The 18,933-nt window shown below is 41.6% G+C and overlaps 1 protein-coding gene across 1 annotated transcript in view; it reads right to left on the bottom strand.

Moving 5' to 3' along the window:
• Positions 1–580: 580 nt before the first annotated feature.
• ACVR2B (activin A receptor type 2B) overlaps positions 581–18,933 on the bottom strand; it is a 348,757-nt gene continuing 330,404 nt past the window's right edge. Inside the window, exons 8-11 of the mRNA XM_030198157.1 lie at positions 16,262–16,376; positions 12,796–12,934; positions 11,309–11,439; positions 581–835 (exon numbers count right to left, since the gene is read on the bottom strand). Coding sequence (XP_030054017.1) covers positions 641–835; positions 11,309–11,439; positions 12,796–12,934; positions 16,262–16,376 — 580 coding nt within the window. The 3' untranslated portion in view covers positions 581–640. The remainder of the gene's footprint in view (positions 836–11,308; positions 11,440–12,795; positions 12,935–16,261; positions 16,377–18,933) is intronic.

Below are 18,933 nucleotides of genomic sequence, written 5' to 3'. Positions count from 1 at the left end.
AGTGACACCCGTTAGATCCGCTAAAAGACACATCTGTCTTTTTTTGTGTGTGTGTGTATGTTTTTTAGCACACTGTTTTACTTTTTCTTATTTTTTTCTAAAAAAAAAAAAAAAAAAAAAGGAGAAGGGAAAGAATGGGATCAGAATCCTTTTGAGGAAGGTGTGTAACAGTCTAAGTTTCCTCCAAAAGTTTGCAGCATTTCATTTTCTACGATAGTAGGCAATTTTCTCTACATCACAAACGTTCTCTGTGTAGCAGACGGACCACTAAAAGAGAAATCCAGATATCTTAAACCAAACCAAAACAAAAAAAAAACAAAGCAAAAACGTTTGTTGAGGTTTTCGAGGTACCTGCACCTTTTCTGCATTCATCAGTCGGCACCTGAATGCTTGCTGAGATGTCCTTTAAAAAAAAAAGTTTCTTGTATTTGTATTTCATTTTTAATACAGTAGAGCAATGTGCTGGTAAAATTGATCCAATCCAAAAAATAATAATAATAATAATATTAATAAAAAAAGTCAAGGTAAAATAGCAGCTGCACTCATGTGGTTTGTTTTTAACTTGTTTTTTTTCTTCTTCTTTTTTTTTGTTTTTAAATCCACTGAGTCTGGAAAGACAAGAAGTGGAAGCCAGCGGTTCTCAGATACTTGACTCTTTGGGCGGTAAATCCACATTGGTGACAGAGGTCACAATAGAAACGAGGCAGTCCGAGGTAGTGCCATTTACTGATCTGCGGATCTGAGATATGCGTTCCTCTACGCAGCATGCCGAGAGTCGAGCCTCTGCATCATGGTCCCAGCATTCTTCAATGGTCACACACAGCTGTGCCATTCCCTAGAAGGGTAATGAAGACAGTCAATAGGTTTCACCATGCTCTCAATTTTATCACTTTACTTACCATTAAGGATATGCATTCATGAGCGTGCATTTGGCTCATTTGGACCTAAAAATTTAAAGTGCACACAAATTGCTTATACATATGTATACCTACAAATTAACATTTATACAACTGATTGTGTGCAAAAAAAAAAAGATGAGTGAATACAATGCACGTACCAAAAATAAATAGACAAAATGAGTATGGAAAAAAAATGAACAAAAATCAGGCAAAATTTGATTAACAAACAGAAAACAATCTTTTTTCTGGGCCATATATACCCCCTACTTATAATCCCCTAAATATTTTGATTTCCATTGCTTTGACCAGACCATAGCTAATATAGCCCACTTCTTTTCCCTTTCCAGAAGTTATCTACAACTCTTTACCCACAATTACAACTATGGTAACACTTTTCTCTCCACCAGTAGCACCTCTATTTACTCCTCCCTCCATCTCCAGTACCAAAATGTTCCTTCCCCACCAATTACCAGCTACATTTATATGAGTTCATTAGGAGATACTTTGCAAGAGGTTGGTGAAATTATTTTTTCAGATGTACTTGATCCCTGTAATATAAACCAAGATTATACTTCTTTGGGGGTTAATTATATGAAGGAAATCAATATTTACTGTCTTAAACTTAATATGGAAAAGAGAATGGTTCTTTGGTTTAGTTTGTACCCTGGTAATATTCCAGGGAATGTTGTTATGACGGTTCTCAGTTTATTGTGGAAAAAACTTCTAGAGTACTTGGATTTATATTAGATTCGGCTTTGACAATGAACTATCAGATGTGGAGGAGCATTTCAATATGATGTCCAAATCCAATTTTGGACGTTTTACAAAAAAAAAGTCCAACAATCCAGTGCCAAACATGCTCATTTTCAAACCAGAAAAACATCTATCATTTTGGTTCAAAAATCGTCCTATTTTAGATGTTTTTGTAATCAGACCGTCTTTAAGAGCCATTTTCAAACAAAAAACTTCCAATGTAAAAATGCACAAAATTAGGCCATTGGGATGTCTGGGGGTCAGCAGTCTTAATAGACTGGCCACACAGACATTCCAGCAGAGCAGTGGGACAGCCTAGGGGGCATTGCAGTGAACTTCACATAAAAAGTCCCAGGTACACATCTCACTGTTACCACCTTATATTGTATGGTGAGCCCTCCAGGAACAAAAAATGTACTGTACCCAACTATACACCACTAACATAACCCTTATGCCTCAGGGCATAACATTAAAGTGATTAATTGGGCTACATTGTAAAAACGGGTGATTGGTAGGGCTTTACTACCACAGGACAAACAGACAGCTGAACAAAATTTTAGCGAAATTAGGAAAGTTGGCAAATTGGGTGGCATTATAATAATGGGTGATTTAAATTACCCCAATATTGACTGGATAAATGCTACATCAGGGAGGATAGGGAGGTAAAATTCTTAGATGTAATAAATGACTGCATCTTGAAGCAACTGGTCCAAAAACTGACAAGAAGGGGAGCTATTTTAGATCAAGTCCTTAGTGGAATGCAGGGCATGGTGTTAGAGGTAACGGTGGGAAACAGTGATCATAACATGATCAAATTTGAACTGATATCTGGAGTGAAGACACTAAAAAAATCTACTGTAGCAGCATTCATTTTTCAGAAGGGTGACTAAAGACAAAATGAGAAAAATTATTAAAAAGAAACTGAAAGGGTCGGCCGCAAAGGTTAGCATGGACGTTGTTTAAAAATACCATTGTGGAAGCCCAGACCAGATGTATTCCACATATTAACAAAGGTGGAAAGAAGAGCAAACGACTGCCAGTGTGGTTAAAAGGTGAAGTGAAAGAGGCTATTAGAACCAAAAGAACATCCTTTAAAGAATGGAAAAAGGATCCGAGTAAAGAAAATAAGAAGCAGCGTAAGCAGTCAAGCTAGACGCAAAGCACTGATAAAGAAGGATAAAGAGAGTATGAAGAAAAACCTGTCATGGAGACAAAAACTTATAGCAACACCTTTTTTTCAGGTACATCAGAAGCAGAAAGCCTGTGAGGGAATCCATGGGACAGTTAGAACACAAAGGAGCAAAAGAGGCAACTCAGAGAGGACAAGGTCATAGTAGAAAGATTGAATGAATTCCTTGCTTCAGTCTTTATGGAAGAGATGTAAGAGATCTACCTGTACTGAAATGGTTTTCAAGGGTGATGAGGAAGAACGGAAAGAAATCTCAGTGAAAGACATACTGAGCCAAATTGACAAGTTAAAGAGTGATAAATCACCTGGACCAGATAGCATACATCCCAGGGCACTGAAAGAACACAAACCTGAAATTGTTAATCTGTTGTTAGTGATCTGTAACTACTATTATGCATAGTACCTGAAGATTGGAGGTGGCCAATGTAATGATGATTTTTAAAAAGGGTTCCAGGGCTGATCCAGGAAATTACAGACCGGTAAGCCTGACTTCAGCGCCACGCAAAATAGTGGAAACTATTATAAAGAATAAAATTACGGAACGCATATACAAACATGGTTTAATGGGACAGAGTCAGCATGGGTTCAGCCAAGGGAAATCTTGTCTCATCAATTTGCTTCATTTCTTTGAAGGTGTAAATAAACATGTGAATAAAGGTGAGATGGTTGATGTAGTGTATCCAGATTTTCAGAAAGCTTCTAACAAAGTTCCTCATGAAAGACTCCTGAGAAAATTAAAAAGTCATGGGATGGGAGGCAATGTCCTTCTATGGATTAGGAATTGGTTATTGGACAGAAAAAAGAGGGTAGGGTTAAATGACCATTTTTCTCAATGGAGGAGGGTGCCGTAGGGATCTGTACTAGGACCGGTGCTATTTAACATATTTATAAACGATCTAGACATTTTATGTTGGAAAAACAGAATGACGAGCTAGGTGATTAAATTGCAGATGATACGAGACTATTCAAAGTTGTCAAAACACACGTGGATTGTGAAAAATTGCAGGAAAAGCTTAAAAAACTGGGCATCCAAATGACAGATGAAATTTAATGTGGACAAATGCAAAGTGATGAACACCAGGAAGAATAATCCGAATCATAGTTACCTGATGCTAGGGTCCACCTTAGGAGTCAGCATTCAAGAAAAAGGTCTAGGTGTCCTTGTAGACAATATGCTGAAATATTCTGCCCAGTCTCTGGTGGTGGCCAAAAAGGAACACAGGATGCTAGGAATTATTGGAAAGGGATGCAAAATAAGACCAAGAATATTATAATGCCTCTGTATTGCTCCATGGTGCAACCTCACCTTGAGTATTGCATTCAATTCTGGTCGCCGTATCTCAAAAAAGATATAGTGGAATTAGAAAAGGTTCAAAGAAGAGCAACCAAAATGATAAAAGTGATGGAACTTCTCTGATATGAGGAAAGGCTAAAGAGGTTAGGGTTCTTCAGCTTGGAAAAGAAATGGCTGAGGGGGAGGGGGGGGGGGGATATGACTGGCGTCTATAAAATCCTGAGTGGTGTAGAACGGGCAGAAGTGAATCAATTTTTCACTGTTTCAAAAAGTAAAAAGACCAGGGACACTCAATGAAATTATATGGAAATGCTTTTAAAACAAATAGGAGGAAATACTTTTTCACTCAACAAATAGTTAAGCTCTGGAACTCTTTGCCGGAAGATGTAGTAACAGCAGTTAGCATACCTGGGTTTAAAAAAGGTTTGGACAAGTTCCTGGAGGAAAAAAAACCATAGACTGTTATTGAGATTGACATGGGGGAATGGAAGGCACTACTTGTCCCGGGATTAGCAGCATGGAATGTTTCTATTAATTAGGTTTCTGCCAGGTACTTGTGACCTGGATTGGCCACTGTTGGAAGCAGGATACTGGGCTAGATGGACCATTGGTCTGACCCAATATGGCTATTCTTATGTTTTTAGGCGTCACTTACATTTGGGTTCAGTAGGTATTTTGTGGTTTTGGAGTCACTCGCACTTACAAATATACCAGGTTAAACTGGGATATGGGCCTCGGTCCCATTTTCTACAGTCCACTGCACCAAACACTAGGCTACTCCATGAACCTGCTGCTGTTCTAAGAGGAATGGCCACAATATCTGCAGCTATCATAGCGCCTGGTATGTACTGTCACTTTTACCTCTTAGGGGGTGGGAGAGGGTCAGTGACCACTAGGGGATTAATGGGGGGGGGGGGGGGGTCATAGCTTTTATCGCTCCAGTGGTCATTTGGTCAGTTTGGATACCTTTCTGGCACTCAGTCATTACTAAAACAGGTCTAGCCAAAAATGTCCTTACTTTTTGCCCTGGATGTTTTCACAATGTTCCATTATTGCAGAAAAATGTCCAAATCATAAGCTTATACTAGTCCTGCTCAAAACACACCCCTTTAAGATTTAGGCGAACTGCGGAGAAAAAAAGTCTTAAAAATGAGATTCAAAAATCAAGATTTGGATGCTTTTGTGAAAAAAAGTCCATCTGCTGCTTTGTGCTGTTTTTAAAGATGTTTTTCTGTTTTGAAAATGAGCACCTAATCATCTCTTACAAAACACCATTTTAAGTTAAAGCAATTATGGTTAATTTGTTCACATTTCATTCCCATTTTCAAGTACTAGTTCAAATACTTATTTTATCACAAATTGATTATTGCAAATCTCTGTATATAGGAATTACTTTGAAACAGCTAACTAGGATACAGCTGATCCAGTATACGGTTGTTAGATTTTTTGTAAATCTAAATTTGATCAGGTGTCCCCCCCCCCCATTGCTGATTGATCTCCATTGGCGAGCACAGATAACTTTTAATGTATGTTGTTTGGGTTTTAAACTTTTAGAGGGTTACTGTCCAGTTGAACTGACATCATTGATTCAACTGCTTAGAAAATATAGAGGAACATTTTCGATATGACGTATAAATCTGATTTTGGACGCTTTGCTTAAAATGTCCAAAATTTAAAAGGTGAACATAGTGACTTTCAAACCAGAAAGATGTCTATCTTTTTGCTTTGAAAATGGCCATTTGCTAGATGTTTTTGTGCTCAGTAGGTCTATCTTTTGAACCAATTTTGAAAAAAAAAAAATGTCCAAGGGAAAAACGCACAAAAACAAGCCATTGGGATGAATTGGGGGGGGGGGGGGGTGTCAGCATTCTTAGTACACTAGTCACACAGACATACCAGCAGAGCAGTGGGGCACTGCAGTAGACTTACTACTACTATTTAGCATTTCTATAGCGCTACAAGGCATACGCAGCGCTGCACAAACATAGAAGAAAGACAGTCCCTGCTCAAAGAGCTTACAATCTAATAGAGAGCTTACATAAAAGGTCTCAGGTACACAATAGAGAATCACACAGGGACAAAGTTTGTCCCCATCCTTGCAAGCTTTGTCCCCATGTCCACCCTGTCCCTGAGAGCTTTGACCCTGTCTCTGCCCGTTCCTGTGAGTTTTGTCCCCGTCCCTGTCTCCATCCCTGCAAGCTCTGACTCCATCTGCTAATGGATTTCACCAAGACCCGTGAATAAAACTTAGCTAACATAAGAGAATTTCTGTTCCTTCCAGTGCTGCAATACATAAAACATTATAATCAAATATATGATCTGAAAACATTTGAAACATGTAATGCTCCAGTGTAACTAACTATGTAGTGCCTGATCTCAATGTGCTGCAGGGACACATGATCACAGGGAGCAAGTTCTCAGCTTTCTATCCCCCAACCCCAACAGTGGCACAAGGTGATTACAAGAGGGGAGGAAAGAAAAAGGAGAACAGCTGTGCACTGGACCATATCTCCCACCCCCCTCCTTCACTTCAGTACTGAATAAAAAAATTCAAACCACATGGTTCAAATTTTCATTCCATACTGAGCAGCAGATGAGGAGTGTGTGGCCTGATGTACAACTATATGTCAAATGAACGCACAAGGCTCTTCCTCCCCTCGCCCTTCCCCACTGAACTGCAGGAAACTTGCATCAGAAGCCAAGAGGTTGATTTGATTTTTAAGCCTGTGCAGTCTTTGCTCTCTCTCTGCTGAGACTGTCAGCAGCAAAGTCTATTCCTGCCTGTTCCTGAGAACGTTTTCTTTGTCATTGGGACATCAGCTCATTTAATATGGGCCACAAAACAGCTTCTTGTTTTTTCAGTCACTACTGACCATAGCAAAATTTCAACCACTGACTAAGACCTGAAAGGATCCAGTGCCATATCATCATCATTTTATTTTGTTCCAAAATATTAAAAAAAAAAAAAAAAATTTTTTCTTTGGTGATACACTTCTCTTCTATTTAAGTTTCTGTAGCATTTAAGGCCATCCTTAGGAAGAGGACAACTGTGGCTACTGCCCTGAGCCCCATACTTCCATCCTCTGGTTGCTTCTGCCTCCTGTCTGCTCCATTTTTTCTCACAGAATGTATTCGGTATTTAAGTTTTCCAGTAGCGATTCACAGTCACACGCCAACTCCATGGCTCTCCTTCCGATGCGTCCCGCTCTCTTCTACTGCAACTTCTTGTTTTGAACCTAAACAGGAAGTTGCGGTAGAGAGAGCAGGATGCAGCAGGACGAAAAACACAGAGCCAGCCTGTGACTATGAATCGCTGCCAGCTGTGGGAAAATGTAAATGACGCTGGCGGAGAGGAGGATGGGAATGGAGGAAAGGATTTTTTTACCGCAGGCTTTTTACCGTTCCCATGGGGTTTTAAAAAGTTTTGTTCCCGCATCCGCGGTGATTCTAGTTAGGGTGCGGCCCTTACCACGGATTTACTGCGGTTTACCATGGTGTATTCACAGTAACTGTGTCATTCTCTAGTACACATCTCACCGTTACTCCCTTATATTGTATGGTACCCCCCCCCCCCCCCCAAACCCTACTGCACCTGAATATACACCACCACAAAAGCCCTTATGCCTGCAGATCTCACCTATATGTGGGTACAGTAGGCTTTTGGTGGGTTTTGGAGGGATCACACTTTCCACCACAAGTGTAACAGAGTGAGATATGGGTTCCCTTCTCTACAGTACACTGAACTGACTACTAGTCTACTCCAGGGACTTGCTTGCTGCTATAATAGGACTGGCCATAACATCTGAAGCTATCAAAGGCTGGTATGCATTGTTTATTTCACATCTTTGGAGGGTGGGAGTGGGGGGGGGGGGGGGGGGGGTGGTCAGTGACCACTGGTGGAGTAAATGGGAGTCATACCTTAATCTTTCCAATGGTCATTTGGTCATTGAGGGTACCTTTTTGTGACTTATTCGTGATTGAAACAGATCTAGACCAAAACATCTAACTATAGCCCTGGATGTTTTTGCTTTGTTCCATTAAGGAAGAAAAACGTCCAAGTTTTGGAAATGCCTAAATCCTGCCCCCAACATGCCCCCTTGTTGTTTGAATGTACTGCAAACAAACTGCATAGAAAACTGTCTTACAAATGGGTTTTGAAAATACCGATTTGGACGTTTTATTTGGGGAAAAAAATCTGCTGCTTTGTGCCTCTTTTTGGACGTTTTTCTGTTTCGAAAATAAGCCCCATAATGATTTTCATGCATGTAATCGTTTTATGTTACAATTTCCTTCATTTAAGGGTATTAAACTTAAGTCTTTTAATGAAGATTCTTTTAGGTATCTATTGGTAAAGCATTGGAATATATTGTTAGCCTACATTTGTGATTGCTCTGGTTATTTTCAATTTCAGAAATTATTAAAGTCATATTTATTTTCTAAATTTTTAATGTACATATTTTTTTTTCTTTTACATTTCTGGTTAACGTATCAATGTTGCTTTATTGTTCACCTGGTTTTGGAATAAAGAAGGCTATAAGTACTCATTATTATCAGCTACCTCTACAACTCTTATTTGAACTATTACCAAAACAACTCAGCTGCTAACTTCCCAGCTGAATACTGCCTGGAATCTGCATAAGGAGATATCATGTGTCGTCCCCCCCATCACCCTCCCAAACTGATCCATCCAATATCCTCTCCCTCCCCTCTCCAGCATGTATGGACCCCTCTCCCAGCTCCTCATCCTAACAGATAGCCCTCCTGAAGACATTTCAGCTCCCCCACGCCAAGTCAGAATAGGCCTAACTTAACATTGTTGCTGGTCCAGTGCATAGGAAGCAAAAGAGTAAACCCTACCAGTCAGCCCCCTTGTGATAGTAATGCAAAACCATCAGCAGAGGTTGCAGCCGTCATTTTTATGCAGAAGCAGCCAGGGGCACGAGCAAGTGGGGTCTGCTTCTGCCCTGCTTAGCTGGTGGACCACCAACAAAGTTAAGGTAAGCCGGGGGGGGGGGGGGGGGGGGGGGGGGTTGCAAGAAATTAAGAAAGGTCATCTATTTTTGGGGTGAGGGACTTTTATTTCACTTCCATTGTACACCATTTACAATTATAACAGTTACAACATTTTAAACTGCAACATGATCCTCAGAAGCTTAGCTGAAATTGGGTGGCGGAGCAGGTGAGGGGAAGAGGGGTTGGTGGTTGGGAGGCTAGGATAGGGGAGGGCAGACTTATACGGTCTGTACCAGAGCCGGTGATGGGAGGCGGGACTGGTGGTTGGGAGGCGGGAAATACTGTTGGGCAGACTTATACGGTCTGTGCCCTGAAAAAGACAGGTACAAATTCAAGGTAAAGTACAGACTGGATGGACCATGCAGGTCTTTTTCTGCCGTCATCTACTATGTTACTATGAGTGCCTGAATTAAGCTAGGTGATAATTCATCTTACTTTTCATCTCTGCTGACCAAGGAACGGGTGAGCTCTGTGGTGCTCTTAAGTGCAACATACCTAAAGTGTAACACTCTATGTGGAAAAACTAACAACATAAAGCCATGATATCTGCAACTCTGACAAGAACATGTGTTGTAAGTGACCTCAGAAGCCGTGATCAGTTTCATGATTTTTTGCATCCGATAAGGACCCAGTGTCAGTGTGCATGCAACTCTTGCAGAGGCATTTTGTTTTTTCATTGCAAATGATTTTGCTGATATTTATTAGGCTTTATTTACCGCTTTTTTTGAAGGAATTCATTCAAGGCGGTGTACGTATGGAACAAAAGCATGGACTATAACAGCAGATAATGAAGGCAATTTATACATACATGTGTTTAAGGCATTTTATACATACGTGTGTTTATTTGTCATTTTAGATACAAAGTACATGTGTATTTTCCCTACTAAAACTGCTGCTTACACATGTATCTAGTATCAGTAGGCACTGTGTAGATTTACCCCTGCTCTGGAGCAGGCATAAACACACACATGCATAGAAAGTGAAATAAATGAAATCTCTTGGGATTTACACAATCACCTTACATTTTGCAAAGTAAAGGGGGCAATTCTATAACATGGAGCCCCGTTATCGGTACAATGGGTTGCAGTCAGCACCAATTTTATAATGGCACTTAGGAGTGCCTAAGCAATTACAGAATACTAGCGAAAAGCCACTTTGCATGTCGAAATTTGTGTGTGCCTATTCACCTCAGGTTAATGGGTGGCATAAGTTGGTGCGCCTAAGTGTGCCATGCAACTCATGTAAGTGCTAGTATTCTAGAAGTTGCGTACGTTGCCTGGCATCAAGCCTGCCTATGCTCCACCCACCTGTATGCTCCCCTTGCAGTTAAGCTCTTTAGCACTACAGCGCTACCTAATAGAGTAGCACCTAGTGCATATATGTATGGAACTGGAAATTATTGTCACCTCTGACATGTGTAAGTGGTGCTTAAGTGTAGCCACCAGTTTACAGAATTGCCCTGATAATGTGAACTCCTACTTAAATCACTGCATAACTCTTTCCACATGAAAAACTCAGTTTTACATATTGAAAACCTTTCTAAATTTCTTCTGAAGAACTTAGGGCTCCTTTAGCCCACCCAATTTGATTTCTTTTGTAATGTCATGTTTTCTTTGTCACTGATGGGAGCTCAAAAGTCACAGTTACTTACTGACCTTTAAATGCATCCACTCTATGACCCCTCATTACCTCTCCTCTCTCCCTACATTCCTCCCCGTGAACTCCGCTCTCTGAACAAATCTCTCCTGTTGTCCCCCTTCTCCTCCACCACTAACTCCAGACTTCATTCCTTTTATCTTGCGGCACCTTATGCCTGGAACCGTCTTCCCGAACCCATACGTCTAGCGCCATCTCTACCTGTTTTTAAATCTATGCTGAAAGCTCAACTTTTCACTACTGCCTTTGGCTCCTAACCGCTACTCATTTGCCCTCCTCCTCTCCTGTTCCTCTTCACCCTGTAATTCCCTTACCCGTAATGTCTTGTCTGTCTGTTTTATCTAGATTGTAAGCTCTTTGAGCACGGACTGTCTCTCTATGTCAGGTGTTAAGCGCTGCGTGCGTCTGGTAGCGCTATATAAATGCTAGTAGTAGTAGTTATATAAAAAAAAAAACTATTACAAAAATATATAGATACACACACAGATATACATGAGGACTTACAGGGTGCTTAAGCCAGTGATCCTTGAAAACTGGCCGCATCTTCTTGTGAACCACTATTTCCTGCAGATCTTCTAGTGATGGATGCTGACCAATCTCCTCTTCAAATGGCAGCGTGTACTCGTCAACAGGACCTGTGTGATGCATACAAAGACAAAGACTATTTACGGTGGTATGACATACAGGCCTCCTTCACAGGTAGAAGAAGCAGACAGAGGTTTAACCAAAGACATTCAAAATATAGTTCTGAAAGGGGAAGTATTACTAATAGGTAATTATAATATGTCAGATATTGATTATGGTATCCCCCTTTTGTGGGGTTCTCTAGAAGTAGGGAGATCCTGGATTCTCTACAGGGAGAACTGTTCCAGCAGTTGGTAAAAGAACCCACATGGGATGGGGCATACTGGACTTAGTGCTTATGAATGGGGAAAGGGTTTCTGATGTTACAGTGGTTGATCATCTGGCATCTAGTGACCACCAGACGGAAGACAGGCATCGAGAGGATTCATTCAAAAGTGAAGGTTCTTTGCTTCAAAAAGAAAAAAACAAAACTCTGTTCAGGTGAGCTGGAGGGGAAGATCTGGGAGAAGTAGGAAAGCAGTGGGCAAAACTGAAAGGAGCTATCTTAAAGGCAACCAACCAACTGTGTGCTGGAGGTAAGAAATATTGAGGAACTATTTTCCATATATGGTGGACCTGTGAAAATGTAAACATTTTTTGGAAAGCAATAACACAATTACTGCAGAAAACTTTGGGTACCCTATTCTCTTGTGAATCAAAATTTTGTTTGTTGGGATTAGGTAATATAAGAGGGCGTATATGACAAACAAGAGTTAAGAGAATGTGCCTGGCAGCAGCAAAGTGTGAAATAGCGGCAAAATAGAAACAATCAATTGGACCTACAGTGAATGACTGGATATTACAACTGAGGGTGATCCGGGATTTGGAACAATGAACAGAATGTCACCATGGATGCTTTGATCCCACACAGTTCAAGATGAATTACATTTAGGCTCAATAGGTATTTCCATAGGTCTGTACCCGAGGCAATGCAATACTAAGGGGGTCTTTTACTACACAGCAGTAGCGTTTTTAGCTTGTGGTAGAAATCAGCTGGTGGAAAACGCTGCCACACCCATGGACGTCTCGGCATTTACTGCCAGCTGATTTCTACCGCAAACTAAAAACGCTACCGTGGCTTAATAAAAGACCCCCTAAGTGATTTCCTCAAGGTCACAAAAACATCAGTGGAGGAAACAGGATTTGAAGGGCTGGCTTCCCCCGGTTCTCAGCTTGCTGCTCTATCCACTAGTCTACTTCTCCAATCAGAGTACTTGCAGCCCAGAAAAGCCTGTCATATACAGGATGCTGGGCTCAACAGACCTTGGTCTGTCATCTTTTGGACAATGTAGAGCAACAACAGAGAACTGATAAGGTGGACATTTCTCTAGCTGCACCTTGCTACACACTTCCAAGAAACAACTTACCATCAGCTGCAGTGCACCTTGCAACAAGCTCCCAGAGAACCAACCCCAAGGCATACATGTCTATTCTCAGGAAGGCATCTCGCTGGAAGTTGATTGCCCCCTCCAACACCTCAGGAGCCATATATCTCCTTGTTCCCACCTTGAGGGAGAAATCAGTACAAATTTAGTTTATTCTCGAGGAAATCCAGTCAAAAGAATAGACTTAAGGCATTGGGAACATGATGACAAAACAGTTACCAAGTTGCCCACTCAGGCTGCAAATAGGGAAGGTTTATTACGATCTGCTTCTTCAGAAAACAGTTTACAATTATCCCCTTTCTCCTCAATGCATCCTTATAACAAAAAATGAAACCTGAGGTAGTAGCACAGGCTCTCTAAGGGACTAACTCCTATCAAAAAGCTCTCTTATTCTAAATTTTGAAAGCAATACCCTCTCCATGTGTTACTGGAAGATGCCATCCACTTGTGAATCTGATTCAATCTACTTGCTGATTGAGAAGTTCTAGAACTAAAGGACAGGCAGTGTGACTGGTTGATTGAAATATTTCTTCACAAAAAGATACAGTACATTGAACACCCTCCCAAAGACAACTGGAGATGAGTGCAATTTAGGAAAAGAAACCCATAACAATGGCTGCATCAGGATAAAAATTTTTCTTAATCGTGATTAATCATATAATTAAAGGACCAATATCTCCCTCCCCCTGCCCCGCCCCCAGGACATCTCTCCCTCCCTGTTCCCACCTCCCTCCCATTGTCTCTCTCTTCTTCTCCAATCTGGGTCCAACATTGCTTCTTCTCTCTCCCCCCCCTCCTCCATCTCCCTTCCTGCCCGGTCCAACATGTCTCCCTCTATAGCCTAGTGGTTAGTGCAGCGGACTTTGATCCTGGGGAACTGGGTTTGATTCCTACTGTAGCTCCTTGTGACTCTGGGAAAGTCACTTAACCCTCCATTGCCCCATGTACAAATAAGTGCCTATATATACTATATAAACTGTTTTGAATGTAGTTACAAAACCAACAAACAAAAAAAGAACCAGAGAAAGGCAGTATATCAAGTCCCATTTCCCTTTCCTTTTATCCCTTCCATTGACTAGCATCTCTCCCTCCCCTCTACATGCAGGTCCATCCTTCCTCCCTCCCACCCACTGACCAGTATATCTCTGCCACTATCCCCACCCCCGCCTACAATCCAGTATCTCTTCCTCTTCTCCCTTCCCCTGCCATCTCTTCCAGAGAGAGAGGGAGCGTAGTGATACACACATCCTACCTGAAACCTGCTCCAAAGCTTCCCTTCTGATCTGTTCCACCCCTGCGGAAACAGGAAGTTGCATTGCAGGGGGCAGGACCGATCAAAAGGTAAGCTTTGGAGCAGGTCACAGGCGGTGTGCATGTGTGTATTGCTGCTCTGCCGCTGCCCTCTGAAAAATCTGTTTTAAGGTACGTTCGGGAGAGAGGGAGGGGAGATTGAGAGGGCGAGATGCAGAACCGTGGATGGGCAGGAGGGGAGGAAGAGATACCAGATCGCTCTGTGGATGTGGCAGGGGGAGCACAGCTGCAATTAGTTTTATTAGTTCCGATTATTTTTTTAAAATCAGGACTAAAATAATGCATTAACCGCAATTAAAACCAAGCCTTAAAAACAAACAAAAAAACCTCCTGACTCAAACAAGAAAAGATCTCTTACAGTTAGTGAAGATAAGATCAAGAAAGGCCTGCAGGAAGTGTGTGCAATAGGGTTAGGGCTGTTGCCCCTCAATGTAGGGGACATGGGTTTGATTCTCACTGTGGGCCTTTCTGGTCAGTGTCTTATTTATCCTGCCATAGCTGCTGCAATATTTTTGTTTGAGTCATAAGAGGGTGCTATCCCGCATCCCTATCCCCTTCCATTCCATGTCATCTCATACATTTGGGAGCAACACATTGTAGTGGATATGGGGGTTGTGGCCACCCTGTCATGAGGGTAGCTGCATTTTCTAACAGTGGTTAGCGTATCTGGATTTAAAAGAAAAAGGTTTGGACAAATTCTTAGAGGAAAAGTCCATAGTCTGCTATTGAGATAGACTTGGGGAAGTCACTGTTTGGCCTGGGATTGATAGCTTGGAATGTTGCTACTATTTGGGCTTCTGCCAGGTACTTGTGACTTGGATTGGCCACTGTTGGAAACAGGATACTGGGCTAGATGGACCACTGGTCTGACCCAGTATGGCTATTCTTATGTTCTAATGAGTTCTCAGGTGAAAAACTAGGTTCCTAAGTTTGGCTGAAAATAAGTCAAAAATGTAGGCGCTTATGTCAGTGGAATAGCCAGAAGGCAATTTTTGGGTGGGCCAACAGGTTGGATGGGTGGGCACTAGACAGTGGTGTGCTGGTAAATGTTTAACAACAGGCTCTCTTCCTGGTCCACCTCCCCTCCCATTCATATCCACCTGCCGGCCCTCTTCTCCCCCCCAACATCCCCTCTCTCTTCCTGCCACAGTGCCACCCTGTGTGCCGTGGTTTAAACCTTCTTTACCTCCGTCGAAGCGGCCACATCATTGAAAGCCCTGCCCATCAAGCCTTCTCTTCGTGAGTTCGTTCCCTCAGAGTCCCGCCCTCGCGAAAAGAGGAAATGACGTCAGAAGGCGGGACTCTGAGGGAACGAACTCATGAAGGGAAGGCTTGATGGGCAGGGTTTTCAATGACGCGGCCGCTTCTACGTAGGTAAAAAAGATTTAAACCCTGGGGGATGTTGGGTGGGCGGGCCTGGAGGGAAAGTGGCTGGGCCTGGGCCCGTCCAGGCCTGCCCGTGGCTACACCCCTGGCTTATGTTATGAGCATAAATTTAGGAGCTCAGCTTATTATTATTACTATTTTAAATATCAGGTCCATGATTTTTCATTTGCTAACCTCATATCTGCCAAGTCAAGTGGACTAACATAGCAACCAAACTACTTTAGTTAAGAGGGAAGCAGAAAAATGGGTAAACCTGAGGACAGTTTTTCTTCTTAACAAAGCCAGCATTCTGACATATTTGCAACGATGAATTTCCCAATTAAATTAAAAACCAAAGGACTTGCAAGATGCAAGCCATTTATTAAGGAGAACAATACTGTTAAATTCTATTCCATCTGTAGGGGTCTCAACATAGCAACCAATGCAGGGTCAGCTCACAAAGTGGCAAGAACCTTCCTCTTATTCTAATTTATCAAAGGGAAAGGGAAAGCGGATGGGACTTGATATACTGCCTTTCTGTGGTTACAATCAAAGCGGTTTATATATATTCTATACAAGTATGTATTTTGTACTTGGGGCAATGGAGGACTAAGAGACTTGCCCAGAGTCACAAGGAGACTGCAGTTGGAATTGAACCCAGTTCCCTTGGTTCTCAAGCCACTGAACTAACCATTAGGCTACTTCATAAAAAACTTGGAAAAATGTATGCATGCATTCTAACATGCCCAGGTAGCACTTCACAACAAGTTACCTGTCCATGCGTATCTCCTGGGGGCTTTCCAGGCTCAAATCGTACAGCTAAGCCAAAATCTCCTAAAACTGCTGTCAAGTCATTTTTCAGCAAGATGTTTTTACTCTTGAAATCCCTGTAAATGGAGTGAGAACAGCAGGGTCAATGTGTAAAACATCACACATACATCAAGTTCTACAGGTTAAAGATCCTCCACCTTTGAAATATGGAAATGAGTATGACTTGCTACACAACTGTACCAAAATGGCCATAAGAAATGTGTATATCCTCCTCCCACCCCTTTGCCCACACATCATATACATTTTTTCCAAATTTCAGTATTCTTGACTTCATATCTAATTTGCTTCTAAGCCATTTTATCCAACACAAGGAAATTGAAAGAGGTTAGCGGCCAAAGGGGAAGCAGTGAGGCCAGGGCTGGTAGAACTAATAAGCAAACGATGACCATAATTCTGGGGGAAGGAGAATTTAGCACTTTCATCGGCCCTGCCTCCCCCTATGCTGCAGCCTGAAATAAAGAAGCCAATGAGTGACATCTTAACTGATGGAGCACAGCACCTTATTTCTACCTCCTTGTTCTGCCATTAAGGTGACATTCCTGTTACTTCTTTGTGGAGTGTGGCAATGGGTGGTGGGGGTTCAGTATCCAAGCCTGAGGGTGGTAGTTGGAGAAACTGACAAACCACTGAGTGAGTTGTATAGTCAGACCTGGAAGCTCCAGTCCATGTGGCATAATGGGAATATGGCGAGTCATGGAATGCCCCTCTTCTTTGAGTTGGGGGGGGGGGGGGAGGAAGCTCACTAAGCCTCAGTAGATACCAGCTGACAGCAACATAAAGTTGTGCTTTAGGAGTGTGACGAGGTGGTGGACAGCTCTTTGGGGGCATGTGCTGGGCTCTGAGATGTAGTTCCCCGACTGCTTCGTGGTGGAGCATGTTTAAAGGCACTCTGAGCTTCTTAGCTGCTGCCTCTTTTATTGGCATGTTTTGCAACTTAACTTTGAACAGTATGCCTTATACAAACAACTCTAGTGAAAGTAACAAAGTAGGCAAATTTTGGCCCAACAACTAAGAACCCTGAGTGTCCAAATTAGCATTGATGCTGTAATGAATCAGTGTGCCAATATGATGAATGAAAAAAAAAATCATTAGATAGATACAAATTGGAATATCAAGATGGTAATATACTTCAAGACACAAACTTGTCAACACTACCATGACTATTAGAGGTTAATAAGGCCTTATTGGGGGCTCCAATTACTGAAAACACTATAGAAGATGCTATTAGTTCTTTCTCTTTGTAAAACACCTGGGCTCAATAGATGCACAGTTGAATTTTATAGGACATTTTAATACTGAATCAACTATAATATATATGTGCTCGAACGCAGATCGACTAATAATACAAAAACAAAAATTACAGATCTGCAGTCAAAAAAAGATTAGACCCTTGCCGCACTTAATAGCAGTGGAAAAAGCCTCAAAGTCCCTTTAAATCTTGAATTGATTCAAAAAGATATAACGGGTCAAATGACCTCTTTCATCATCACTGGCATAAAAAACCACTGCTTGTGCAAATATTCATTTATGATTAACCGTGATTATATTATGGTAAACACCTAATTCCACACTTATCTTTAGGGTGGATGCTTGCAGCTTAACTGCGCTGTACTCGTTGCTCTCAACTGGTGCAGGGCCCTGCACCAGTTGAGAGCAACGAGTACAGCGCAGTTAAGCTGCAAGCATCCACCCTAAAGATAAGTGTGGAATTAGGTGTTTACCATAATATAATCACGGTTAATCATAAATGAATATTTGCACAAGCAGTGGTTTTTATGCCAGTGATGATGAAAGAGGTCATTTGACCCGTTATATCTTTTTGAATCAATTCAAGATTTAAAGGGACTTTGAGGCTTTTTCCACTGCTATTAAGTGCGGCAAGGGTCTAATCTTTTTTTGACTGCAGATCTGTAATTTTTGTTTTTGCATTTTAATACTGAGTCAGGTTACTTGCTAGGTCTAGCCTGTAGTGCTTTCAAAGAGGCTTTAACAATTTTAGTGGAAAAGCCTGGAAGAGATCCTAGCTCTGCTCATAATTATGGACCCATTTCCCTACTAAGAGGGTCTTTTACTAAAGCTTAACTCAAGTTATCTGCAGCAGGGCCCATAGGAATAAAATGGGCCCTGCTGCAGATAACTCGAGCTAAGCTTTCGTAAAAGACCTCCTAAATGTGGACTGCAAAATTCTGCCTAAAATTCTTACCACTAAACTGCATAAAGTGATGGCCACATTAATTCACACTGATGAAGTAGGCGTCATGTCTGGCAGTTTAGATCTAAAGTAATGCCTGATGTTTTCCAAGACCTTTAGTGATGGTGCAACAGGAGAATATTTCTCTTACTGCTGTATCACTAGATGAAGAAAAGGTTCTTGACTGTACAGAGTGGCCATACTTAATGAAGTTCCTGGACTGGTTTTGATGTGGTGTTGACTTTATTTAATGAACAATATGACTAGGCAGAGGTACCTGGCATGGGCGTCCTCTCTCACCTCTTTTGTTTAACCTGGCATTAGAAATCTTGCCCATCTAACTGGCTCCCATTATTCACAGTATTACATTCAAAACTTTGATTGTTTGCTGCAAATGCTGATTTGATGTCATTTTTGTTAGA

This window comes from Microcaecilia unicolor, chromosome 1, assembly GCF_901765095.1.
Source record: "Microcaecilia unicolor chromosome 1, aMicUni1.1, whole genome shotgun sequence".
Lineage (NCBI taxonomy): Eukaryota > Metazoa > Chordata > Amphibia > Gymnophiona > Siphonopidae > Microcaecilia > Microcaecilia unicolor.
The sequence above is the reverse complement of the archived record's forward strand: the minus strand, read 5'-3'. Positions and strand labels throughout refer to the sequence as shown.